At 46.0% G+C, this 26,253-nt stretch overlaps 3 protein-coding genes across 3 annotated transcripts; 1 reads left to right on the top strand and 2 right to left on the bottom strand.

The window, feature by feature from the left end:
• Positions 1-77: 77 nt before the first annotated feature.
• tmc2a (transmembrane channel-like 2a) lies at positions 78-12,298 on the bottom strand. The gene is made up of 19 exons (XM_030352969.1): positions 12,257-12,298; positions 11,941-12,131; positions 11,500-11,640; positions 10,775-10,865; positions 10,593-10,674; positions 10,407-10,513; positions 10,179-10,277; positions 9,658-9,800; positions 9,194-9,341; positions 8,286-8,474; positions 7,447-7,626; positions 6,671-6,829; positions 5,766-5,894; positions 4,777-4,844; positions 4,030-4,269; positions 3,323-3,448; positions 2,422-2,500; positions 1,739-1,844; positions 78-1,226 (listed from the first exon to the last, which is right to left on the bottom strand). Exons 1-19 carry the CDS (start codon positions 12,296-12,298, stop codon positions 1,006-1,008), a joined length of 2,541 nt encoding a protein of 846 aa, XP_030208829.1. The 3' UTR covers positions 78-1,005.
• A 2,444-nt stretch (positions 12,299-14,742) lies between these two features.
• On the bottom strand, positions 14,743-20,474 carry LOC115541947 (AN1-type zinc finger protein 5). Its single transcript, XM_030353909.1, has 6 exons — positions 20,412-20,474; positions 18,512-18,692; positions 17,874-18,036; positions 17,430-17,527; positions 17,183-17,311; positions 14,743-16,280 (listed from the first exon to the last, which is right to left on the bottom strand). The coding sequence occupies exons 2-6, from the start codon at positions 18,666-18,668 to the stop codon at positions 16,132-16,134; spliced, it is 696 nt and encodes a 231-aa protein (XP_030209769.1). The 5' UTR covers positions 18,669-18,692; positions 20,412-20,474; the 3' UTR covers positions 14,743-16,131.
• Positions 20,475-21,551: 1,077 nt separating this feature from the next.
• ccnb1 (cyclin B1) lies at positions 21,552-24,408 on the top strand. The gene is made up of 9 exons (XM_030353911.1): positions 21,552-21,684; positions 21,869-21,994; positions 22,098-22,190; positions 22,271-22,453; positions 22,598-22,756; positions 22,940-23,176; positions 23,269-23,409; positions 23,828-23,938; positions 24,022-24,408. Exons 1-9 carry the CDS (start codon positions 21,664-21,666, stop codon positions 24,133-24,135), a joined length of 1,185 nt encoding a protein of 394 aa, XP_030209771.1. The 5' UTR covers positions 21,552-21,663; the 3' UTR covers positions 24,136-24,408.
• Positions 24,409-26,253: the final 1,845 nt, after the last annotated feature.

Below are 26,253 nucleotides of genomic sequence, written 5' to 3' on the forward strand. Positions count from 1 at the left end.
TTCAAGTAAAGATCTCGGAAAAGTTGGTTTCAGTTAACCAAGACGATATATAACTCAAACCCAAGCAAACAAAGTAATTGAAGTTAAAATACGTCAAACTTTATTTGAAAAAGGAAGGTATATAAGTGCATAATACAATTTTGTAAAATCCTTGAAACTTTAAAACTTTCGTATTCCATTTCTAATAAATTTAAATTGATCACTAGTAATTTGCTGGTTTTCATGCTTTTCACTGGTCAAGAACTTGAAACCGAAAACAAAATATCAATGAGATTACCTGAAAAAAATAGATAATCAGTTATACTGTGTATATAAAAAAAAGTTCAAATTAATACTTGCAGAATTCCAACACACAAAACCAACACACACTTCCTCTGCCCAACACCTTAGGCATGTGAAACGTTTTCTTACAACTCCCTAGTATTAACTTATCCAGGTCACATCTGCTGCTGTAAGGTAAACAGCACTGGTCACTTGAGGAAGGTTGCCTGTATCCCTGGAGGATAAATAACACCTAGTGTCATGTCAACAATGTTGGTATTCTGGCCTGCAATGTCACATCATCTTACCTACTGCATCTTTATGTTTTTGTTGAGGTTTTTTTAAGGAAAACAGGACCCAAATTCCCATGTTCCTGGAGGGATGTTTTAACAGTATTCCTTTATATTTCTAAAAAGACATTAGTAACACTTAATAATAAAGTTCATAACAAGCCATTCGGTTAGTCAAATGAATTTAAAATAAATGTGAATAGATGCTAAAAAAAGTTTGCTAAACGTTTAAACTGTCTAAATGCATTCAACGTGTGTGTGTGTGTGTGTGTGTGTGTGTGTGTGTGTGTGTGTGTGTGTGTGTGTGTGTGTGTGTGTGTGTGTGTGTGTGTGTGTGTGTGTGTGTGTGTGTGTGTGTGTGTGTGTTATCAATGCATCTCAGTAGGGTTGAGGGTTTGTAACGAAACAAGATTTGGGTGGGGCTGGGGGAGATTACTCCACACTCTTCTCCTCCTTATCGTGGAGGGGGCCCTGGCCTCCCTTGGCCTCTCCCCCCCGGGCCAGGCCCCCCCGGGTGGCCAGGCATCGGTCCGGGTCCCCTGGGGCCGGGCGGGCGGTTCACAGGCCCCCGTACGTTGGGGTTGGGCGAGGCCAGGGTCACGTCCTTCTGCAGGTCCTTCTTGCCGGCGGCCCCCGGCTTCACCTTAGTGGGCTTGGGGGGCGGCTCCTCCTTCTCTGTTGAGGGTTGAGTTATGACAGATTATTGAAGCTGCGGTGGGGAAGACTCCAGAGTGGGGAAAGAGATGAAAATAACAAGATTTGGTAAATAAATCAAGAAAATGTCCCTTCACTCTCTGCCTCCGTTTCTCTGCCATTGTGAAGTGCTATGATTCCCGCACCTGTGATTGACAGGCAAGATGGATCGTCGGTAACCAGATTAACCAGTTCAGAATTAGAAATTTAAAATTGAAATTGTTCGCGGAGTCAACATATACATATATGGTATATCAGAGAGCGAACCTTTCACAATATTAGACAATGGAATGCTGCCATTTTGTACAAATTACACTGAAATATTATCTTTAAATCCCCCCCCCCCCCACACACACACACACACACACACACACACACACACAGAGGCTATCCTTTCCTGTGAGGGACTGTTCCACAGGTCCATACAGTATGAGGGGGAATGTTTGCCCCCCCCTTCCACCCAGCACCTTGAAGCGGTCTGAACCAGTACTGACCGGGCTCCGGCGCCAGCGAGCGGTTGGGCAGCAGGTCCTCCAGGTCCTTCTGCACCTGGTCGGTGCTCTCCGTGTTGTTCCTACGGTTCTTCTCCTCGTCCCGGGCCTGGGGGGGGGGGGGGGGGGGGGGGACACACACACAGTCAGAGAGGGAGAGAGACACAGTCAGAGAGGGAGAGAGAGACACAGTCAGAGAGGGAGAGAGAGAGAGACAGATACAGTCAGAGAGGGAGAGAGAGACACAGTCAGAGAGGGAGAGGGAGACACAGTCAGAGAGGGAGAGAGACACAGTCAGAGAGGGAGAGAGGGACACAGTCAGAGAGGGAGAGCCAGACACAGTCAGAGAGGGAGCGAGAGAGACACAGTCAGAGAGGGAGAGAGAGACACAGTCAGAGAGGGAGCGAGAGAGACACAGTCAGAGAGGGAGAGGGAGAGAGTCAGACACAGTCAGAGAGGGAGAGGGAGACACAGTCAGAGAGGGAGTGAGAGAGAAACACAGTCAGAGAGGGAGCGATAGACAGTCAGAGAGGGAGAGAGACCAACACAGTCAGAGAGGGAGGGACACACACAGTCAGAGAGGGGGGGGCGAGAGTCACAGAGAGGGATACAGAGGGGAGATACACAGGGCCAAACACGTTTTCGAGATGAAAGAAAACAGATGCAAACTTTTGCTGTAACCTCACCATCTGCATCTTCTTCTTCAGTTCCATGTTGGCCCCTTGATAGGCCTCCGACACCGAATTCAGATAGTAGATGGCCAGTCTGTCACGGATATATACGACAAAATATGTTTTCAAAAGGAAGACGTCAAGGTATTTGAGTAAACTCATGTTATAATGGGCCTTATTTAGCCAGCCGCCATCTTGGTGCTAAACACTAGGATGTAGAACCAAGATGGCCGCCAGCAGAATAAGGCCAACCGGTTGCAAATTTGGTTCGGTTTGCTTCCTTAAAGTAAGTAAGATATTATCACTTTCATTCTGATTCAGACTTTGGTTGGGAAAGCGCCCACAGAGACTGGAATTATCCCTACAACAAACACTACAAACAAAGAAGCAGGAAACCTTAAAGGGGAACCATCACGCTGGGTTATTTTAGCAATCGAGATTGATGCTCCATACAGTCAGTGTGTTGAACAATAAAATCACACGACCTGCCACATTAACCCTTCCTCAGGAACGATGTAGAACTCAATTCCCAGATCGATGACAATCGATCTGGGAATTGAGTTCTACATTGGTCCTGGGAGAGGGGTCTACATTGGTACTGGGAGAGGGGTCTACATTGGTACTGGGAGAGGGGTCTACATTGGTCCTGGGAGAGGGGTCTACATTGGTACTGGGAGAGGGGTCCTGGGAGATTGGTCTACATTGGTCCTAGGAGAGGGGTCCACATTGGTCCGGGGGAGAGGGGTTTATGTTGCAGGTCATGTGTTTTTATTGGCAAGCGCAGTTCTCCGGTTGTTTCTTATCCACAACACACACAAGGCCGTGCTCAGTTAAAGAGCCGTTGTTACGGTTCCTCTTCAGCTGGGTCAGTGGGAGGGGAGCAGAGTGACGCTGATGGTCCCAGCTGTGTACTCACACCATGAGCAGCACGGCGGGGATGATCAGCCCTGGGTTGGCCGCGTAGCTGAACAGCGTCCCGAGGAAGGCGGGCAGGTCCAGGTCGATGGTCTCCATGATCACGTCAAACATCTTGGCCTTCCCACTAAGAGACGACCATGCGTGGGGGAGTGTTTGCTATTAGTGCTTACCTCCTGTCTAGATACCAACGTCCTTAAAAAAGGTGGCAGTAAAGGTTTCAGATCCACACTGTGCAGACTGGCCACTATAGAAACACACTTATTAAAATTCCCGTCCTGAAAGCTTTGTTTACTGTGAAAAACCTTCTCTTCTTGCCGTGCTGAAGTTCTGCTATAAGATATTAGGATTGCTGGCTCCAGTATAAATGTGAGGGCATGTTGTCAGTCGAGCCTTACTGCCTTACTGCCCTCATTCACTGTTGAGCCACCAAACGACCTGTAATTGCAAATGGGTCGGCTTAGCTCAGGAGGTAGTGACTTGTGACTGAAAGGTTGCTAGTTCAATCCCCTCCTAGCTGAGTGTAGATGTGTCCCTGAACAAGACACTTCACCCCAATTGCTCCTGGCGAGCTGACTGTCGCCTTGCAGGGTTGACTCCGCCGTCGGTGTGTATTAACCGTCGTATGTCACTTTAGAGGAAAGTGGCTGCTAAAGGCTCTTATGTAAGTCCCGTCATCACCCCATGTGACCCGCCGTGTCTCCCAACCTGAAGGGCCCGCAGTCGAAGGAGGGCGGCAGGGTCATGATGGTGTAGACCACGGGCAGCAGGCTGAGGAAGAGGATGAGCAGCAGCAGGCCCATGTAGAAGTTGTTGGACTTGGAGGCCTTGAAGACCCTCTCGTGGGGCACGTTGGTGGCCATCACCGCCCAGCACTGGTAGTACATGGAGGAGAGCAGCCGCAGCACGTTGATCCCCACCAGCCCCGGGGCGTAGAACGCCCCCATCCTGAAGCAGACACACACGCACACACGCACACACTTTATATTGTAGGGCTATATTAATGTCTCTATGTATCTATAGTGAAGTGGACAGGACAGTAGTAATGCACAGAGGAGTTGAGATGGACAGGACAGTGGAGGTGGAGAGGACAGTGGAGATGGACAGGACAGTGGATGTGGACAGGACAGTGGAGGTGGAGAGGACAGTGGAGATGGAGAGGACAGTAGAGGTGGAGGTGGACAGGACAGTGGAGACGGAGAGCACAGTTGAGGTGGAGGTGGAGGTGGACAGGACAGGACAGGACAGTGGAGACGGAGAGGACAGTGGAGGTGCACAGGATGGTGGAGGAAGCAGGACTTCCACCTCCACTGATAAACGTAATCTCTCTGGAGTGCCATTTATATTCAACTCAGTGATGATCAACTCCAACAAGTGTAATGTGTTGACTCCTTCTGTCGACCCACTCTGAAAGTGGCCTCCAGTGAAAAGGATGAATGATAGAGAGGTTCATACCAAATCATGCCTTGGTTGAAGACCAGGCCCAACACGTTGCCACTGATGTCAAATTCTCCATAGGAGGGCTGTAAATAACACAGGAAAAAACCACACATTAATAAGAATTACCATCATTTATCTCAGCAGTAACCCAAGCAGAGACGATCTAGGGAAACGTTTTGTTTGATTGGAAGGCCCTCCTTCTATGATTTCTGAATGACTCTCTATCCCCTCTCCATAAATGCAGGCATGTTTGCTCATTTATGGTTTGTAGTTCTCGTCCTGACCGTTAATACCGACAGGTAGGGCTCTGATAATACTTTCTAATTAATTCAGCACTTGTTATAATTCCTTAATTATGGGAGGAAACAGTGAGGGATTTGTGAGACGACCAGGGGACGGCAACCTTCTCTATCAAAAGAGCCATTTCTGGTCCCTCCCCCCAAATAGAAATATCTGGAGCAACAGATAACACAGTATCTAATGTTTTAGAAATAGTTATACATATAAAATAACCAATAGCCCATAGTTTGTTGCATATATGAAATGTGTTGGTGTGTGACGTTAATTTCAGTTGACCTAATCTAAAACCCTTTATTTTTGGTGTTTTACTGTCACAGTATCACCTTGATCTCAAAAATAGTAGAAGTTCCCTTTGAGATAAAAAATTAAAATAGTTGATATACTTTTTTTGAAGCCACTGCTAGCCACTGCAGAGGAGTGGAAGAGCCGCATTCGGCTCCAGAGCCGCATTCGGCTCCAGAGCCGCAGGTTGCTGACCCCTGGACTACACCAATGCAAATCTAAATCATATACTCAACATGAGATCATCTCCTCAGTGGTCGAGTACCATTAGGGGAAAGTTACACTTTGAAATGATGCAGAAACTGCATCTTTATGTTTCGTGATGTTTTGACGTGTAGTTTTTCATGTCCTTCCTTGCTGCGGCTGTGGGTTAACTCTGGCTGCCAGTGTGTCTGGCTAGGCAAGCTCCAAGATGGACTTACAAAGCCGGCCTCCAGGTCCCAGCACCAGCAGTAGTTGAGGAAACGGACGATGACCGCCCGGGCAAAGTCCCCGATCAGGATGGTCAGGTAGGTGACCTGGATGTCAGAGACCGTCAGCTTCACAAACTCCTGCGTTATAGAGGAGCAGGAAGGGAGGGTACAGAAAGACAGACAGACAGACATACAGTTATAGTTGGATAGACAGAAAGACAGACCGTTCAATAGGAAAGCAGGCCGGCCGATAGATAGATAGATATTAGGGCTGCACAATTATGGATAAAAATCATAATCACGATTATTCAAACGATTATTTTTCAGTTTCAAAACAGTTATTCAGCATTTCTCTCCAAAAATCACTTTATAACTGAGTACGAAAAAATACATTTCCCTTAAAAAATTACACATACGTTCAAATAGAAAATGCTCAAATAGAAAATAATGTACAAATATGTATCCAGCTGGATAAAAACAAAAAACTTCCGGTTGGAGATTGTTTGACCGTAAAATCGAAATCACGACAAAGAATGTATTAATTGCACAGCCCTAATAGATATATTGTATAGAGTGGAGTGCATGTGATTGATGGCTGGTTTAAGCCAGCCCCACCCGGCCTGAGTAAGACTGATCGGACTCTGGGGGGCTGGGTGAGGCTGCTTACCCGTTGCACATTGAGCAATCAATGTGCACAGGTTGAACCAGCCATAACCGCACACGCTCAGAAAGATCTCCGGCATGGCAACATGGAGCACCGGCTCATGTATCATAGTCGATGAACTCCTACAGTTAAGCTTTTCTCCAACCTCCCCATCCCAGCCCAGCTAAAGCCACCTAGGTGGCGTGTAGCAGCATGGTCATGACTACATATAGATAGATGGATACATGGTAGATGATTCATGTGTCTTTACTATGCCCACGCCCGTCTCCCAGCAGGGTCCTCTGATGATGTCAGAGGGGTGCATGGGCGGGGGCGTGGCCTCGGTGTCGTTGGAGTTGAGGGTGAAGTTGGCGTAGTACTCCTTCATGTTCCAGAGAGAGGCGTTCCTGATGGAGCCCTCCAGCTCCAACTGAAATCAGACACAGCGTGGGCTCATTCGAAAGAGCTTTATTGGCCACGGAAATTAAACATTTACAATGTAAAGCAGTACAATGTAAATGTACAGTTAATAGGAAAAATCACAAAGGGAAAATGACAATGTTTCCTATAAAAATATAAAACATTTAAATATAAAATACAAAATGGCTTTAGCCTATACATCAAATGCATGAATTTGTGTATCCGTGTCCATGACCCGATGGTGTACCATAATGTTGTTCTTGAGGACACCTAGTGGTAGGAATTTAAAATTCAGGTTGTTTCTACTTCTGTTGGCCACTGCTGATGTCTAGACAGTTTTAGGACATTGTTTGCTTCTGTAACCCCCAGGCACCATTTAAAGTTCCTCCACTTTACACGGTCAACAAACAGCCACAAGCATCCAAGCTGTTGTTTTTTCAGATCACATAAGAGTAACTGCACAAAGTCCACTCACCTTAAAAACAACAAAACAACCTAAAGCCTTACTTATGTCAGAATAACAAACCTAAAGCTAGTACTTCCCACCGCCTGAGTAGAAAAAGCAAACCAGAACCACAAATTACAGCTAGAAAACGCTCTTCAATCACGACTGTCATTACGACATACCTTGGTGTTGACCTCATCGAACAGGGCAAACAGAAAGGTGTACAGATTCCCCAGGAACAGGGCGAAGATTCTCCCCAGCTGCCACTTGAGGGCGATACGGGGGTGGTACTCCTCCAGCTCAGCGATGGTCTCAAACAGAGGAGGACACACCAGGCCCAGCAGAGACATGATGATCTCCAGCTGGACGGGGAGGGATAAAGACCTGATGGAACCCCTCGCAGCTACAGACCAGCTGGTTCAAACCTGCACCGTTCACAGTCACGTTCATTTATATTGACATTAACATTTAGGGCTTTTATCCAAAGCACCTTAGAATAAGTACATTTGTCAGAAGAAAGGGAAACAATATTACTCATTGAAACGCGTGCAACTTAGCACTTAACAATTGCTAAGTAAACCCATTCCCCTTACACAACAAGATAGCTAGGATAAGATGCTACACAATGCTAAGGACTTTTCTTAAGTACCATATCCACCGTTGTATGCCATAGATTCAACAACATCTGACTTGTATTTCCCTTAGTCCCAGAAACAGTCAAAGGGCTTCACAGGCAAAATTCTATGACACATTCCAAAACCGAAGCCCTCTAAATGACAGAGTAAAAAGAAAACATAAATCTCAAGGAGGAAGCCTTGAGAAGGGACACAGAAGAAGGATCCCGCCTTCCAGGGACAGTATAGTAAGGAATGTCAAATTAGCAGACGTAGAATGGTAGCATAAACAACGAGATCACGTCGTTAGAAAATAGTCCATAAGTAATAAGTTGATCAGATGATACCACTGATGATATAAGAATGATCATTGCACCTTGCTCAAAATACGAAAACCAAACCATTACCTCGTTTTTCTCGTACCAACTGAGGTCATCCCTGCTGGCAAACTCCTGAGACCTCTTCACCACGAAGTAGATGAGGTAGCCACTCCCCCCAAGGCTGCAGATGATCATGAAGTTGGCCAGGACCCTCAGAAACCGCCGCAGGTGGATGTTCTCATCCTTCTGGTTCTCCTGCTCGTCCACGATGGACTCCTGGTGTTGGTCCAAAATCAGGTGCGTTGTTCTACATGCTTTTGGATATTCATTTTTTCGGTTTGATTTCTGTTCCTTACTGCAGTTGTTTATGTGGTGGTGTTTAGTTCTTAATGCTAGGGTTATTGAGAGAAAGAAGAGGCCATGTTTCGTGAGAGGGGGTTTGCTGGGGATAGTAGAACATGGCCCATGGAAATGAGACCAAACTAAACAGCCCCTCAAGGGGGGCAACGTCAAACCATTGAGGAATTTCCACTAGATAGAATGAAATGGAAGAGGATGGATTTCTGGATCCATGCTGGAAACAACAGAGACCCCGCCTCTTTCAAGAACATCTCACAAGCTGACTCGTGTACTTTTCAATGATTTAGTACTCTCCGACGCACTTTACTGAACTGGAATTTACTAAATTAATGATTGACTCACTTTGCATTTCGGATTCCTATGGCTTCTCCACACTCATTCCAGTTAAAGTGCCAACTAAGGGTGGCTCTAAAATTATTATATATATATTTTTTAAGACTTTAACTCTCTGAACATCTTTTCTCAGCATCCCTTGTAAATTGCTTTGTAAAGAAATGTCTGCATTATGACTAAATGAAAACTTAAATGTAAATATGTGTAATTTCATCCCTTTAATCATATTGATTGATGGAATGATGGATCGACTGTGTGGGTACCAGCAGATGACGTCATAGCGCTGGGGTTCCCACGGTTACCTTAAAGCTGGTGGTGATGGAGGCGTACTTGTTGTCAGCCGTCTCCGCGTTGCCGATGAGGTAATCCCAGCTGGTGAACATCTTCCAGGCGAAGGTGAACTCCCCGTCCTCCCCATCGCCCCCTCCTACATCTGCATTCTTAGCCATCCTATGAACACAAACCGTATCCAAGCAGCACACCACATGAATGACTAGATTCGGTCTAACTTGATTCAGTCTATAGGATGTTAACCGTACACTATTGTGAGGTGATTTCTATTCTTACCAACAGTGCCAATATTTGTGTGTGTGTGTGTGTGTGTGTGTGTGTGTGTGTGTGTGTGTGTGTGTGTGTGTGTGTGTGTGTGTGTGTGTGTGTGTGTGTGTGTGTGTGTGTGTGTGCATGAACAGAAATATATAAATATATATCGACAGCTAAGGGCTCCAAAAAGACTTGATGGAATAGCGGTCCTTCCAGAACTCACGTTCGAATCACGACCATGAGGCTGTAGCCGAAGGTGCCGATGCCGACCATGAGGTACGACAGGGGAAGACGGAACTGGAGCAACCCAATAGTCCTCTGGTTGTTGTAGAAACCGTAGAAAAGCACGGAATACTTGCAATAGCCCTGGGGACAGGAAGAGACAACGTCAGACGGATGAAGAGGGCTTGGAATGGGGTCTCCACAGCAAACACTTTAAATCTGCACTAAGTGAGTGTCGCCATGAGCAGTCTCTAGTGACCTGAGTGGGAACTACAGGTATAGGCCTATCACTACAGGGAACCGTGGTCTGATGTTTTGGGCCAGAGTCCAGAGGGGACCGGTACGAAACCATTGATAGATAAAAAGTCCCCGGTCAGATCGACTCATGGATGGGCACGTTTAATCCTTAAGAAACTTTATGGTTCAAACATTTTTTTTATGGAGTAAATAGCTGCAGTAGAAAAGTAGAATGGTGCAGGTTTAATGGTTCGTTTAAGTGAGAGGATTTGATGTTGGATCTACGTTGAAGTCCATGAGGACAGAGTAGTCCTGGGCACTGTCCGCTTCTGCCCTGGGCACCGTCTTCCTGGGGATAGACCCATACGGAAGGCCCATCAAAACCTGGGGGTGGGATACAAACAAATCATCCACAGGTTCTAGGTGGCAATAGCCAATGCATTACGTTTCAGCAGCTGACTCAATGCTGTTTACGTCCAGATTCATATTCCTGTTGTTATGAAAAGGCTCTACCTCTGGGATTACGACCAAGCCAAAGGTGAAGCCAAACAGCACGAGGTTCATGCCGTACATCCACCTCAGAAAGATGAAGTAGGAAGCCACCGATGAGCCAAAATGACCTGAAGGAACACAACGCCGCTGTCAGTTACCACGTAAGTCCACTAGAGGGTAGCGTTGAGAACATGGGATTTTCCTTACTTTCCACTTCTTTAATCTTTCGTTCCCACGGTATACACGCTGTTCTGAAGTTCTCGAAATCTCTTTGGAACTTGATCCATTTCTGGCCGTAGCAAAAACATTTATGCACATTAAGTCAGACATAACACAAATCAAAGGGCAAAAGGCAACAGGAAGTATGCACACTATTGGTCCGCTCTAACCTTTTTCATCATCACTTTGTAAGCATACCACTTCCTGCCTTTCCCTTTGCCTAGAGCGCCTTCAAACTTATCAACAAACTGCTGAGACTCCCTGGAAAGAGAGACAGGAGGAGGGGTCAGTGATGTGTGGCACATTCAACCATTTCCACAAGTAGGATGCATTGTAAGCTGCTATCAGCCCGGTTCTTCCTCTTTGTTTCTTTTGGATCGAGTCTCATGGTCCTCATGCATTCGCCTATTTGGCCGTGGTTATTAGCCAAACTAGGAGACTCAATCAAGGAGACTAAATCAAAACCAGATCGAACCTCAAGTTAGGGGGGTGAGATAAAGTAGCTGACTGCAGCATTAACTGTAGATGCGTTGACGTAGCTCCTACATGTTGAAAGGGGATACCTGTTGTCCATGCGGCTCTTTGAACAAACCCCTTGGTTGCCCCTGGGCCCTTTCTTGAACAGTAACCATCACATCGCTTGCTCTGTTCTCATGCATAGAAGCACTGCTTCATGCATCCTGCTGTGACATTATCGTGGACTGCAACATCAACTCTGTGTACGTCGAACAATCCCCAGTTTTCCCAATTGATCACAATTTGGGATAATTACGCAAACGGTTCATCTTCTCCGCTCAGTTCCCGCGGAAACGGAGAGGACCTTACGGAATGTTTTTATCACAGCCCACACAGTGTGAAGCAGAGCTCTTAGACACGTGGACGGTGTTTGCACCACCTGAGATGGGTGAGCCTCCTCCGCATCCGCCAGGGCTTGTTCCTGATGGTGGCGATGAGCTTCTTCTTCTCCTCCACCTCCTCCATCAGCTTGGCCATCTCACCCTCCGACATGGAGTCTTCCTCGTCAGAGTTGGATGAGCTGAGGGTTAGGTGGTGGTGTTGGGTGGGGGAGAGAGGGAAAAACACAGACGCCAGTGTGAACCTAAACCTTTACAGTATTCTAGTGTGCCCATGGTATACAGGAACTGCAGTGGTGTTCTCTTTGTTTCACACTGCGTCTACGGCGGTCAGGCCCTGATCACGTTAGTGACATTTGATGACCCTTTGCGCTAGTGTCCGCTGAAAGTGTCACCCGCGGGTCCGGTGTGATAAGGCATGTAATACGTGTAACACTCATTCTGCATCTGATTCCAGCACGAACCTAGGAAATGCTTCCTACCTGCTACCTCCTCCCTTCTTCTTCTTCTTCTTGTCGTCCTCTTTAGCCTTCCCCTTCCCCTTGGCTCCCTTCTTGCCCGTGGCTCCTTTATCACCCTTGCCTCCTTCCTCCTCATCCTCTTCTTCGTCCTTCCCTTTCTTCCCACCTTTTTTCTTCCCTTTGGCTCCCTTCTTGTCTTCCTCCTCCTCGCTCTCTTCATCCCCCTCCTTACCTTTCCCTCCTTTCTTCCCCCCTCTCCCTCCTCTCCCCCCTCCTCTTCCTCCTCGCCCTCCTCTTCCTCCCCGGCCCCCCGCCCCACGCTTCTTAGGGCCCTTGCCGTCTTCGTCATCGTCATCGTCGGCATCCTCATCGTCGCCATCTTTTCCCTTGCGCGCCGCTTTCCGGTTCCCGCCCCTTCGACCCCGCGGTGCCGGCACCTCATCTTCGTCCTCCTCTTCCTCGCTGGCCGCCTTTTTACCGCGACCTCTGCCCCCTCTTCCTCCTCCTTTTCCTCCTTTCTTTGCTCTCTTTGGGGCTTCCTCTGTTTACACACATACACGTTTATACACAGAAACACACCACCAAATATACACACACACACACGAGCCCACAAACAGACACACACAGACACAAACACACACAACAGAAATCACGGCACATTCACAAACACACTCAAACAGGGACGTGAACACACACAAAGGATGTGAATGCATGTGCAAATGGAAACACACAAACATAGACAGAAACAGACACACAGGGTTGTGAGCGTGCAAACACACACAGCTATATGTGAGATCACAATGGAAGATACAAAATGGACACTTTGGAGGCTGTGGATAAGCCAGCTCCTGGGGGTTGCGTTACACCAGAGTCTACGGCTCTGCTGGACTTAATGGGGCGTGTCACGTGCTCACACTTCCACTCACATATCCACTTACCGTCGCTGTTGCTCAGCTCCGTGTCTATGTCTATTCCGACTGGAAAGGCCCATGCAATTAATCACACAGCATAGTTATTAATATTACCCCACAAATGAGCGGGAGGGGTCAACCTCACCGACCCTTGCTTTTCAATTAGAGCAATTTGTTAGATCCCACGGTAGCAAATTATTAAACATTCCCCCCCTACACATATATACAGTACAATGCATACTTCCCATTATTCCATCCACCGTACCAGAAAATAATAATTATCAACTTTTTAAGACATACAAGGACCCTTCACATTCTTTTAAGACAAATGTTTACCCAATAAACAAAGACGTAGATATTATATATAAATATATATATATACACATACACACAAACAATTCAATAAAAATATCCTAACCCACTCACCATCCTCCAGCTGGCTGACATCTGTTTTCCGCGGCATGGTGAGAGCAGAGAGGGATTCTGCCTCGTTCCTCTACCGTGCGCTGGGCTGGCGAACGCCAAATCCTGGCTCACCTCGCCTCAACCTCCACTCAGGTATCGTGGCGGCTGCCGCCAGGCCGCCGTCGCTATGACGACAGCGGCACGTGACGGTCCAGCACGGCCTCTGTCAGCAGGGGAGGGGTGAGGTGGTCATCTGTCTGTGGATAATGATGATGGCGTGAGGAGTCAATATCTTCCCATAGAAGAGGTCGTCCCTGCAAAACACTGGGTTGTTTTCATGGCTGAAACAACAGGATGAAATGGACGGATATTTTGTGCCTTTTTTTCATCTATTATCACACTATGGCCCGAAGAAAAAAATAAGCAGGTGTCAAGTACGCACACTACCCAAGTGTACTCGTACTGTAAAGACCCTATTGAAATAAGTACAGTTTAGTATAAGAGCTGAATGGCCGCATCACTCAAGCAGCAGACACTCTCACTCTTCTCTCGGTCATCGGAAACCAGACAGACTGAGGAGAGACACTCTAAACTTTTAATGAGAGCTACGGTTTCTTCCAGTCAGACCCTGACACGGTCACACCAGGAAGCAACCAAAAATGATACATCATTTGCATGGATCCACTATTTCTGGGACCGACGAGGCGTATAACTTAATGACATCACCTTTGAATCGAAGAGAAACCTCATATCAAACCGTTGCTAAAAAAAGATCAAAAGGAGGCATGGATGAACAGCTGAGTCACATTGAATAATAGAAGAGAGGTCGTCTTCCAACAGAAGATATTGTTCCAGTACAACACGTCAGTGAGGCCAGGAAATGAATGGATGACCTTTCTAACCTCTACCTTGGAAAACAATTTAATAACTGTGATGTCAAGTATTTTCCAACCTTCTCTCTTAATAAGTGCTCATGCTGGCCAGATATTGTATACGTGGTTCACATTGTGAAATGGTAGTGGACATGGTGAGAGAAGGTGTACTGGCAAATGCTTGACCCTGTTGGTTGTGTGATGAGGTCAAGGCTAGTATTGACATTGACTGTATCCTAGTATAAGGAGGTTATTGTTAATACAAAAACACACCAGTTAGTCATTGGATCTTGCACCACACCCGGGTGCAAGATCCAATACAAAAATCAGAGGCTTTGGATATGAGAAGGCTTATTTTTCTAGTAATATAAATACAAATTAAATAAAATGACAATAATCATGTGTACCACATTAAGTGGCCTTCTGCTTTCTCTGATTACCTTAAGTTACATGTGATACAATACACACCCAGAGCCCGTAAAGATGCAACAAGAGTACAGGACCGTGGGCATGAGGGACGGCCACAGAAAGAGAATGCATGACGGGCCTGGCAGTTGTTGACATGTTGCTGAGGGAAGCCTCTTTAGAACATCACACTCCAGTGTGAAGCGTTAAAACAACAAAAACAAGCCTGGTTTTATTGTATATCTCTGATGGTTTTATTATTTACATGATGTGCTATTTGCAGTAATATTTGTAGGAAGATTATGTGCACAGCAGTTTATAAATAAAGATCGTTTGTACAAACGTAAAACAAAAAATAAAATGAAAATACGATCACACACCCACAACAGATTTAACAGAAGGAAATAAAATGCTATCCATGGATTCACAAAGTCACTGTGGCAAACGTTAACTGCTCTCAGACAACCCTCTATGTCCCTCCACACAATTCACACTCACTTGATACAAAGAATGCAAAAACAGAAATGTGTCATCTTCCACGGCAACAAAAAAAAACTGATATTAAATTAGTAGAGCGAGCCATTCAAACCTGTGAAAATTAATTTAAGTTCAGCCTACCTACGCTACCAAATCCAATGTTATCCTCACTATCTAAAAAAACTAAAAATAAAAAACATTAACGGGATAAAAAGGCGTCTTAACGGATAGAAATCCGTTCAATGGATGGTTTGTCTAACAGAAGAAAGGTTAACGGGCCTGAAAGGCTTCTGCCATCCAGGTTAATGAATATAAAGCACATCACAGCTTCCAGCCCTTCATTCCACACACAAGGGGAAATCCTTTTCTTTTAAACAGTCAACCTAATCCGTAACCGTTTCTCAGGTGCAAAACATGGCCAGATGAGCCAGTCAGCAAGGAAAAGAAAGAAAAAATATTTCACACACTCCTCCATTTGTGGTGTGTGTGTGTGTGTGGGTGGGTGGGTGTGTGTGTGGGTGTGTGTAGCGGTTCAATACATTTATTTCATTACCACACAAGGAAAACAATGTTCACGAGTGAGGAGGCGAGACAGTCCGTTCTGCCCGAACGCCTCAGCGGGTTATGGACGCGTTGGTGCTGCTGCTATTACCGCAGACATCACAGTCTAGTTCCATAAGGCAGCGGGTCCAAGGTGTCCCCCATGAGCACCGTGAGACGGCACCACCCAATCAGGCCCGACGACGTCTCTAAAGGATCCGATTGAATGCCGGCCGCCGTCACGATGCGAGCGGTGTCACACTTTTGTTTCACTTTTCTCGCCGCCACAACCGGCCCCCGAAGGAACTCCTCAACCGGCTGTTCTTTCCACACGTTCTACGTCGTGTTCCTCCATTAGAAACACCTCCCGAAACGTCCCCTCTCAAAAAACCACAATACAAGCAGAAAAAAAAAAAAAAAAAAGAATCTCTCAATAATAATAATAATAATAATAAGAAGAAGAAGAAAATAAACAAAAGTCTTTTTTGTTGCAACAAGTGGTCCTTCAGAATTCAAGCTAGGCTTAGGGGGGGCCATCTCTCTTTTAGTCCAAGGCGGTGGGCTCGGCAGGGTACGGTCAGGGGTGGGTCTGCGGGCACCGCTCATATTCTCTGGATCTTGTCGGCCACCACCACGGGGTTCTCCTTGCGGATCTTGGCGGCAGCCTCGGCTTTGTAGTCGTATGGACAGTTGTGCTTGTCCGAGTATCGGTGCCCGCCGCAGAACAGGTTCCCGCAGCGACAGTCGAACCCTGGAGGGACCCAGCGGATTAGTCACAGAGGTCCTTCGCACACAGGAAGAGCATCGCACACACACACACAAAACATTTAAGCTTTGCCCAAAGAAAAGTAAGCCATTCGATTGGTCGAGAGGTTTCAAAAGGATTGGTCAGGCTGTATTTCCCCATTCAAAGCCCTGATGTCTGCAGACAACTCTGACCGCTAATGCTTTCGGAGCTCTGGCTGAATTTCTGCACTTACTTTACCATCCATGTGTGTTAGGTGCATAGCTAGTGGCTTAAATGGCTACTCGCTCACAGCGTTAGTGATTAGACGAGTATTAGTCTCTAACTTAGAAGAGTCTTGGGTGAGTAAAGATGGCTATGTTTTTTGGGCTTTCACTCCAGCCTGGTGGTTGTACGGCAGACATGGGTGTCTGCTGGTGAGGTTCAGGTGGAAGCTACGGTATGTTCCTGCAATACTGAGGCAGCACTTTCTTAAAGATTGAATGAATGTTTATGAGTTTTGGCCGCAGAGTAGTACTTGCTAGCCATTCAAGTCCCTTCCTCAATGTGAAAAATATGGAGGGTTGCGGCTGCAGGTAGTAGGCTACTCTACACTCTTAAAACATTTTTGTGCAAACCCTTGGTGACTTCCCGGACACTACGTCCATATTTTAAGATAAACATACCATGATCTGCATTCACTGAGGGCTTTATATTTGTCTATTCATTAATTCATGATTTGGGGTAGGCCTATTGATTTCAGGCCCTGCATTTCAAGAATAAAATAACTCCAGGGCTGAGCCATACCAGGTCTTTGTGAACATTACTACTACACCTCCCTCTATCAGTATTTTCAGAAAGCCCAACATTTGAACCCGAGAGGACGTGATGACGAGAAACTGCTGACTAACCGGATGCAATTAGCTCACCTGTAAGGCCAACCTTTTTACGGCACATAAAGCATCGATTCTTCTTTGGCTTGAGCAGCTCAGTGAGGTCTGATCCTTCCCCCCCAACGGCGCCAAGTGGGGAGGCAGTGGCTGTCGGCTGGGTGACCACTGGAGAGAAACAACAACAACAACAACATCATCAGCAGCAGCGTGCATGAGCTTAAACGGATGATTACTCAACTTTGGCTGCTGTTATTGGTATTCCACAGGGATATTAAATACCAACCAGGCTCCTCTAACTCCTGATTGGCTGAGTTTCCACAATCCCCCGAAGAGAGGCTTAGCCTCGACATCTGCCGAGTCATCGAGAGAGGCGCCCCTCCGCTGTCGTGGAAAATAAATTAACAGGAAAGTATCGGAATTGGTTTCAGCCAAATGCATTTGACGTAGCAACGCGCCAAGACGACGATAATGAAAATAGATGTACACAAAGTAGCAGTGTGGTGAAGTCAGGGCAGCACTACTGACTGAATGACTAATGAGACAAAAGGGGATAAGAGGCTAAAACAGGCCGCCAACATGTCTGCCACTACAACAGAAAGCAGATCCTCTTGAAAAGAGAAGTAGCATGCTTTATGATTCATACTCAATGCTACTTAAATGCCCAAAAGAGGCAGGGTTTGCCTCCGGTAAAATACTGTGGTATCAGTTCCCGGCAATGCCCACACACCTGAGCACTTCAGTCGCTACGGCCTCGGCGGTCGCTGCTGCTGCCTCGGCAGCGGCGTCCTCGGCTGCTGCAGCGGCCTCCGCCGCCGCCACAGCGTTGAGGGTGGCCTCCAGCCTCCTCCTGGAGGAGGCCTCTGATGACCCCAGGGAAAGCCCACCGCCACCTGAGCAGAGCCGGGAACACGTCAGTCGGAAGAGGCGAGTCACCGCCGATACACAAGACATTTACTTAAAGCTGCTGTAGGTAACCATAGAGAGTTATGAAGAGAGAGCAGAAGATGGCAAGATTTTGAAACCCACATCCCCTCCCTCCCTCCCCCCCCCCCTCGCTGCTGGTTTCCCCACCAATGAGAAGTTATACGGTCGCACACTTGTGAGGGAAAGGCCAGATGGATTCCCGAAACCGATCAGAAAAAGGATGCCCCGATTTGTCGGAAATTAGCTGGAAGCAGTCAAAATGTTTTAACGTCACGGACAGAAGGATGCGCCATCATCTAGAAACAGGTATTCTCACAGCAAGTTTCATTCACTAATAGCTAAACGATGGTTATGCCATTCCTATCAAATTACACTCCAATTAAACCTCTTAAATAGCACCTTTAAGTAATTAATAGAGTACTATAGGAATTGAAGTTTTACCCATTGGCCCCATGGAACTCATGCCTCCATTGTTCTGTCTGGACAAGTGCTCCTTGTGGCAGAGGGAGCACATGCCATTGGTCCTTGGGTTGCCATAGAAACCACAACCTGTGGCGCAGAGCGTAGGAACTGGACTCTGATTGGTCTCCTGGGCCATAGTGATGCCTGGTGCCGAGGTGACCTGTAGACAAAAAAAAGTGAAAATCAGTTGTGCACATGCCAGAGTATAGGAGTGACAATAAAAGCCCTGTAGTGAGATGAAACAGTCACAACTTCACACTAGCTGTGGTGTATACTGGGTTAAAAATATATATATATATATTTGAAACAAAATTTGTTTTGTTAAAAAGTTGGAAGACTGTAAATGTGTGTTATTCAACGAGTACTGGGTACATTTAAACAAAGGAGGAGTCAGCGATATGCGTTGAGAAAGAAACTGATTCCTATACAAGTAGTTGCAGATTATCACTTCCTCTTGAAAAATGACGTCTGTTGACAAGGCTGACTGCAGTGATCTCTTCACAACCCAGACCTCACATGCGTTTCAGCAGCCTGCTGTCACAAGACTGCAATGGACACGGCGATCGGAAAACCACACACAAACCGACTAGCTTTTATAGTTCACAGCACGCTTCTATATTAAGCAATCCCGATAGGGTTCATTCCCAGCACAAGAATAGTACAGAGCTCCACTGCTCCAGCCAATGGAGACGGCTGCCAAAACTATGTTAATTGATCCCCTATCATTTTTGCATCTCATTTACGTACATCACCATGCTATATAAGCGCTCCATCTCAGGAGATCGATGTAAAGGGACGACTAAAGTAAAAGACAACACCCATCACGACCGATGATAGATCCTCAAGTCACTTCCTGCATGGAATGCTGTGTTGATGTTGTGCTGTGAATCCACTGAGTCATGCTAGCAGGTCCACACAACACGGATCATACCGGCCATTCCCTGCCACAATCACAACAAAACAACCCAGAAACGCGACGAGTGTTTTTGGATAAAAACATCATAGAGACACCAGTTATCACAGCCGGATCAAACGGGATTTGCCATGATGAGTTAGCATGTTAGCAGCTAGTTATAGCCTGGTGGCTACATCAGAGCAGTCTAGACATGTTTGCTTTGTCTGTTGTGCTTTGTTTTTGTTGGCTAGTCCTCGTAACGTAAGCCACCAAATATGTCAGCAGAATCAAACAATAAAATGCCAGAGAATAAGGACTTGACGACGTGTCGTGGGGGCTACGGGCCGACATGAGCCACATAGTGAGAGTACAGCTTTGAGACTCTGGAGACTTTAGCCCACCATGCTAACGACACAGACGACCTAACAAGGACCTAGAGACACGTGTAACTACAGGATCAGAATGTGTTGTGAATAAACCGACCCAACCGTCCAAACTAGTCCACCGTGACCAAGACTTACTGGTTGTTAACTACAGGATCAGAATATATTTCTTGAATAACCCGACCCACCCGTCCTACCTATTCCACCGCGACCACGAACTAATGGTTGTTGTTTTTTTTACTACGGTGAATGTTGGCGTCAAATGTTTTTCTCTTCGTGTTACAACCCATTGTTATAAAGTTAGACGGGTTGTAAAAGGGAAACCGTTCCCTGGGAAATCTACCTTAAACATTATCACACAAGAGGAATCCAGGCGAAACGAGCTGCTTCCAGTTTCTATCTAGTTGTCGACCTTTATTGTTTAACGTTAGCCATTTGTTTTGGAAGCTTTTGGGTCAACTTTGATAGCTAAATAAAGTCTGAATATGGACTAAGTACTTTCATTTCTCCCCCAACCGCACGTCACGGGTTTGGGTTTTAATTAAGTCGACTTATGGCTGTCGGGGAGCGTTTAAAGAAAGTTTATTGTAAGCGTACTTACCAGCTACAGGGCTCTGCGCGGTGTTGTGCTCAGTGTGTCGCCTGCTGGAGACCGCTTGTATTTAATGCTGCTGGTCGCTTACGTCACGAAGGACTCAGGCTCTGATTGGAGGAGCCGGGCTCGGCAGAATGTACAGAACGGTCAAAACATTGAATCCTATGGTCCTTACATTTGTATAGTGTTTCTGCTGCCATTTGAAGAAGGAAGACATATACTTGATTAGAAGCATTACCACTTTACCTAGTAGTACTACTAATTCTGATGCTTTTAGCATTTTCATAATTGCTAAAAGCATTTATCGAAGTGGACACTTAACATACAACTATTGCTTGTTATAAGACTGGATCCGCTTGGGTTAATAAAAAACAATTTATTTAATTACCTTAAAGAGAATATCTATAATCTTTCGGTGATATTGTTAAGGTAAAGGATGATGAGAATATTATATTATCTAATTTCATAAAATGCATCAAGCCTTGAGCATTCGTAAAACAATGGTGGTTGTTGTTAGGATAATAGATGCAACCGATTATATTCACATTTATACAGTTCATCTGCTACAGCCTATACAATATTATTTAACAAAAGACTAAACATCCTGAAATAAGTTAACTGTATGCTGCTTCAGCCTTGTTGCCAGATACCAGCATACAATTATAATACGATAGACATTTTCAGCTACTATTAATGATTCCACGTCCCAGTTGAAAAGCTTTTGTGCATACGTTTTATTTTAACAGGACAATAAAATATTTATAACGGTTATTAGAGCAGTTTTTATTATGTTGCCATACATGTAACAATGAATTCCCTTGATGCTCGTAGGCTACTCGGCTTCCAACAGTCTTACCAAAATAAGGTTTAATTCACGATTTAGTTTGTGTTCCACAAAGGTTGATCTTTAATTAACTTGCACAACTGCTAGTATAAATTGAAGTATTAGTCTTCTAAAAAGTGATGAATAATCACATATAATGAGAGCGAATTCTGTCTATACTTTTAGGCATTTACTTTCTCTGTAATGTTTAAAGATTTCAAAGGGAAGTGACGCGTATTTCCCATGCGAGTTCCGTAGGAACGCCTTCAATGCATGTGTGCTCGTTCTGTCCAATCAGGTATCAGAAGCTTTTGATTTTGAGCGAATCAGATTTGAGCGAGCTAGCATTTAAACCGAGGGGATACATTCATAGCTATTGTCCAGCAGCAGTGCAGAGTTCTCCATTCCTCACGAACTCGAACCAGTGGTTTAACTATGGCTTTCCGCGTGACGAGGGTAAGACCTTATTTGTAATCCATTTCATATCTATGTTGCTGCAGTTATCCATATTATGACTTTTTTTTTAAGTATTTATTGTAAAATGTTCAGATTATGACTCATTCATCGTGTTTCAGTAAGTGTTTCGCTCTTTCAGCCTCCATCTCGCTCATGTTTCCTTGACTCTAAATTTGTTTTGCAGAATCGTATTGCTTCTGAGAATGCCGTTGTTGGCAAGGCCGCCCAGACGGCCAAACCTACACTGCGGCCCAGGGCAGCGTTGGGGAATATCGGCAATGTTGCCATCTCCGTGCAGGGACCGCAAAGGGTAAATTGCAGGCCGCGTTTGGCAAGCAATCCAATACAATGCAAAATCAAAAAGAAATCAATCAGGAAGCTGTACAATTGTTAACATTGTATATCATTTACAGCAGCTCAAAAAAGCTGAGGCAAATATCCCCAAGCCCAAAACAAAGAAGGCCCCTGTGCTCCCTGTGGAAGAGCCTGCCAAAGAGGAGCCTAAGGTGAAGGGAACACTTTATAAAATCTGCACACTTTTGTTCTCACTCTTATTCATACCAAGCTAATGCATTTCATTTGGTAGGAAATTCCCGAGCCCCCATCTCCTTCTCCAATGGACATCTCGGGCTGTACTCCATCAGAACTGTGCGACGCCTTCTCGGATGTCCTGCTTGACATCAAAGATGTGGATGCGGACGACTACAATAATCCCATGCTCTGTAGCGAATATGTCAAGGAAATCTACAAGTACCTCCGACAGCTCGAGGTAGACTTTGTGTACTTGTATATTGGGGCCTGATTAGCTCTGAAGGTAGAGCGGTTGTCTGCTAAATGCCCGAATGTTAATGTTAACTTCCTGTTTGGGCCATCTTAGCCATTCCTTTTGTTAATGTGCTTAACCCCATCCCAGGTGGACCAGGCTGTAAAGCCCAAATATCTGCTGGGACATGAAGTGACCGGAAACATGCGTGCCGTCCTCGTTGATTGGCTTGTACAGGTGTCTGTGAAGTTCCGTCTTCTCCAGGAAACTCTCTTCATGACGGTGGCCATTATTGACCGCTTTCTTCAGGTAAAGTCTTGTCTATATGTGAGTTACTCTGTTTTTGGGCCTGGCAGCAGTGTTTGTAGAAGACGTGTGGTTAACCGAGCACACGGTGACAGTACAGGCAAAGCATCCATTTTGTCTGCAAAACCACCATCTTGCTTTGAAAAGTACAGGGGGGTCCTCACTGTAAGCCGTCACTCCCAACAGGACCATCCAGTTCCCAAGAAGCAGCTCCAGCTGGTCGGAGTCACGGCCATGTTCATCGCCGCCAAATACGAAGAGATGTACCCGCCAGAGATCTACGACTTCGCCTACGTCACGGACCACACGTACACCACCGCCAACATCCGGGAGATGGAGATGACTGTGCTCAGGGTCCTGGACTTCAGCCTGGGACGACCCCTGCCCATCCAGTTCCTCCGACGCGGCTCAAAGATCGCAGAGGTGAGTGTGTGTGGCCTCCCGCACGACTGCCGACCCACAGAGCTCGCACCGCGTTTGCCAGTTGGGTCAGCGGCTTTGCTTACCGTCCTCAGGTGGCCGCCGAGCAACACGCCCTGGCCAAGTACTTCCTGGAGCTCTGCATGGTGGACTACGAGATGGTCCACATCCCGCCGTCCAAGGTGGCCAGCGCTGCGCTGTCGCTTTCACTCCGTGTCTTCGACTGCGGTGACTGGGTAAGGCCCTACAGGCACACGGCACTATATTCTTTAGTGGGTAGTCTTAATACCTTGATTACTTGCCGTGTATGGCGCCTTCTGTCCCCTGAAGGATTAAACGCTAGTTCCATTCAGGCCCCCATAACTAGGGTTGGGTATCGTTTGGGTTTTATCCGATACCGGTGCCTACTCTGTACTTTTTAAATGGTTCCGGTGCTAAAACGGTTCAGGTACATAAAAAAAACGATACTGCATACATGCACGACTTATGAGTTTCATATTAAGCAGAAGGTCAGCGGACACTTGAGTTGAATGGCAACGGCGTTTGCCAGCCGTTCTTCGGTGGGAACCGGTATAGCGCCCAGCACTAACGCAAGTTGACGCCGCAACAGTTTCGGTGCTCAACCCTAATCATGACTCTTGTGATCTTCCTCAGGATACGACACTGGCACATTACATGAACTTCACTGCGGAGGAACTCCTTCCTGTGATCCAGCTCATTGCAAAGAACGTTGTCAAAGTGAACGATGGTCAGACAAAGAATGTGGTAAGCAGGACCCAACCCGGTGTTTCTACTACATGTGCATGACACTCTTGGCGGTATAATAATTCCGTTCCTTTGCTTTTCAGGCTGTCAAGAACAAGTATGCGTCTGCCAAGATGATGAAGATTTCGACGATTGCACAGCTCAAATCATCCCTTATCACAAACTTGGCAACAAAATCAAAGGATTGTGTGTTGTAGTGTACAGATAACTTAAGGGTTTTTGGGTTTTACCTGAAGCAGATTCTTTTGAATCATTTTATATATGAAGGGCTAAACTTGTTTTAAAAGTTTAGGCTTGTGTGAATTTTAACTTTTTATTCAGAATTAAAATTTCTACGAAACAATCTTGGTTGTATAATTGCACCTGACCACCAGAGGGCGCTAAAGGATTATATATACACCCTTGTAAATGGCTCTCCTTTTTTCTTCAAATGTAATAAATTATCTGACATAAGATGTCAGTCAAAGCCACGAACTCTTTTAATACAATTATTTGGAGATTAGGTAGGCCTAGACTTTCAATCGTGCATCTAACTAGCTTATAGTGATCATTCAAACGCCTCCCTCGCCGTGGTTGTAGGCCCACCTACTTAACATCACGGTCATGGACCATGTGAAAACAAATGGAAGCTGATAAACTACAAGCATCGTCAACTGTAGTCATCCACAACTGGAGACAGGCTGTGGACGATCGGGGTGGGGGTTCCATACTGGCTCGAAGCTGTCCTAGCCTAGGGGCTCTTCCGTTTAGTGGGCTATCATGGCCATCTGCCAGCAGCGTCTATAAGGAACCTAGGCAGCTTCGCTGGTGTCTGCGTTTAAATGTATTCTAACTCTGTCCAGTCACATTTCACCTTACCGGCCATAGGGACCACAAAACTTATGCCTTTTTTTTTTTTCCTGAGCTGTGAACAGCACGGTTGCTATTGGCTTAATATAATCGAGAACCCTTGTGCTTCAGTCAAGGCCTACCGATCAGATTAAAGAAGTTCTGAATTGGATACATCTCTTCACTATAGCACGGGGTCGCTACCGCGCTGCATCCAGAAGTGAAGTAGGCCTTCAACCGGTTTGTATACATCGGGATCTTTGCAGATAAAGATGCTATGCTTAATCTTCCCATAGAGACGAGTGATAATTAGTATGTTGTGTCTGTAAAGGGAGGCTTTTAAACCCATGGCTCATGTGGGAATTCATGCTTGAGGGCTGAGGTCATCCCTGGGCTCCCGTATCGGTTTACAAGACGATCCCCACTCCTGTGTGAAGTCCCAAAAAAGTCCAGCTGCTCTCCAATATCGTGCGTTCTACATTGCCAGTTTATAAGGGATTTTAGGTTTGGATGTATATTAGTAGCTACTAGCTATATCGGTGAAGTCCAAAATTAGAGTTCACGCTCCAAACCAGTTCGGCCTCAAAACTCGCTTTGTAGGCCGAACTCACAAGCACACACAAATCGTTGTTTCTCCCTAAAGCATGCAATTTCCCTCCTAGACGTTTATACAAAGTCCTTAAAGTCAGCAGGTGGAGGTAAACACCCAGATTGTGTATGAATTTGGATAATTTCAGTTGTAGGCCTACTCCGCTCACGGCAGCCATCACTTCTGTTCGCAATCTTTTGAATGGACGATTTACTCCAGATTAAAACCAATCCTTCCATGGCTCCATTGAACATTTTCTCTCCAACTCTAAATTAACGTTGTCTGTGAAGTACCAGAGTGGAAGATCTCCACGCTTCCAATCCATAGCAGAGGACCATATGACTGGTGCGGTTCAGGTTTTTTCATTTATTGTAGGCCAGCCATGTGTATTTGAACAAAGGTTGGAACGACAGTGATCGCTACGGCTCTACGTGGGCAACTTTGTTATAGTGGCTGAAAAAAAGGCAATTATTGATCACTTATTTTGGTCAATCCTGTGACTTTTCAGTTTCGTTTCCAGTAGCCTACCCATGTCAAAAAGCGAATAATATGACATAAGATGAATTGAATATACACCCTAAGACAAACACCTACACCTCCTCCGCTACCGTTGATCATAAGGACCATTCGCTCTGTGCTTGTAACCCGATCTTGATAAAGCAGAGTCAGCCTGTTCGCTGGCAGACTCTGCATCTGTTCTTCCAGAGGATCATCCTCCCCGGGGCCCCAAAGTGGGGAGAAGGGCCAGGGATGGGTGTGCTGGTGCTGCTGCTGCTGCTGACACGTTGTAAATCTACCTCTGGGGGTCACTGTCTCCCCCAACCCCTACCCCGCCCCGCGTTGTTCTCAGCTCTGCCGCCTCATTGGTCGGCGATGCGACTCTATGACCTGTCACTCA

The sequence above is a fragment of the Gadus morhua genome, chromosome 4, assembly GCF_902167405.1.
Source record: "Gadus morhua chromosome 4, gadMor3.0, whole genome shotgun sequence".
Classification (NCBI taxonomy): domain Eukaryota; kingdom Metazoa; phylum Chordata; class Actinopteri; order Gadiformes; family Gadidae; genus Gadus; species Gadus morhua.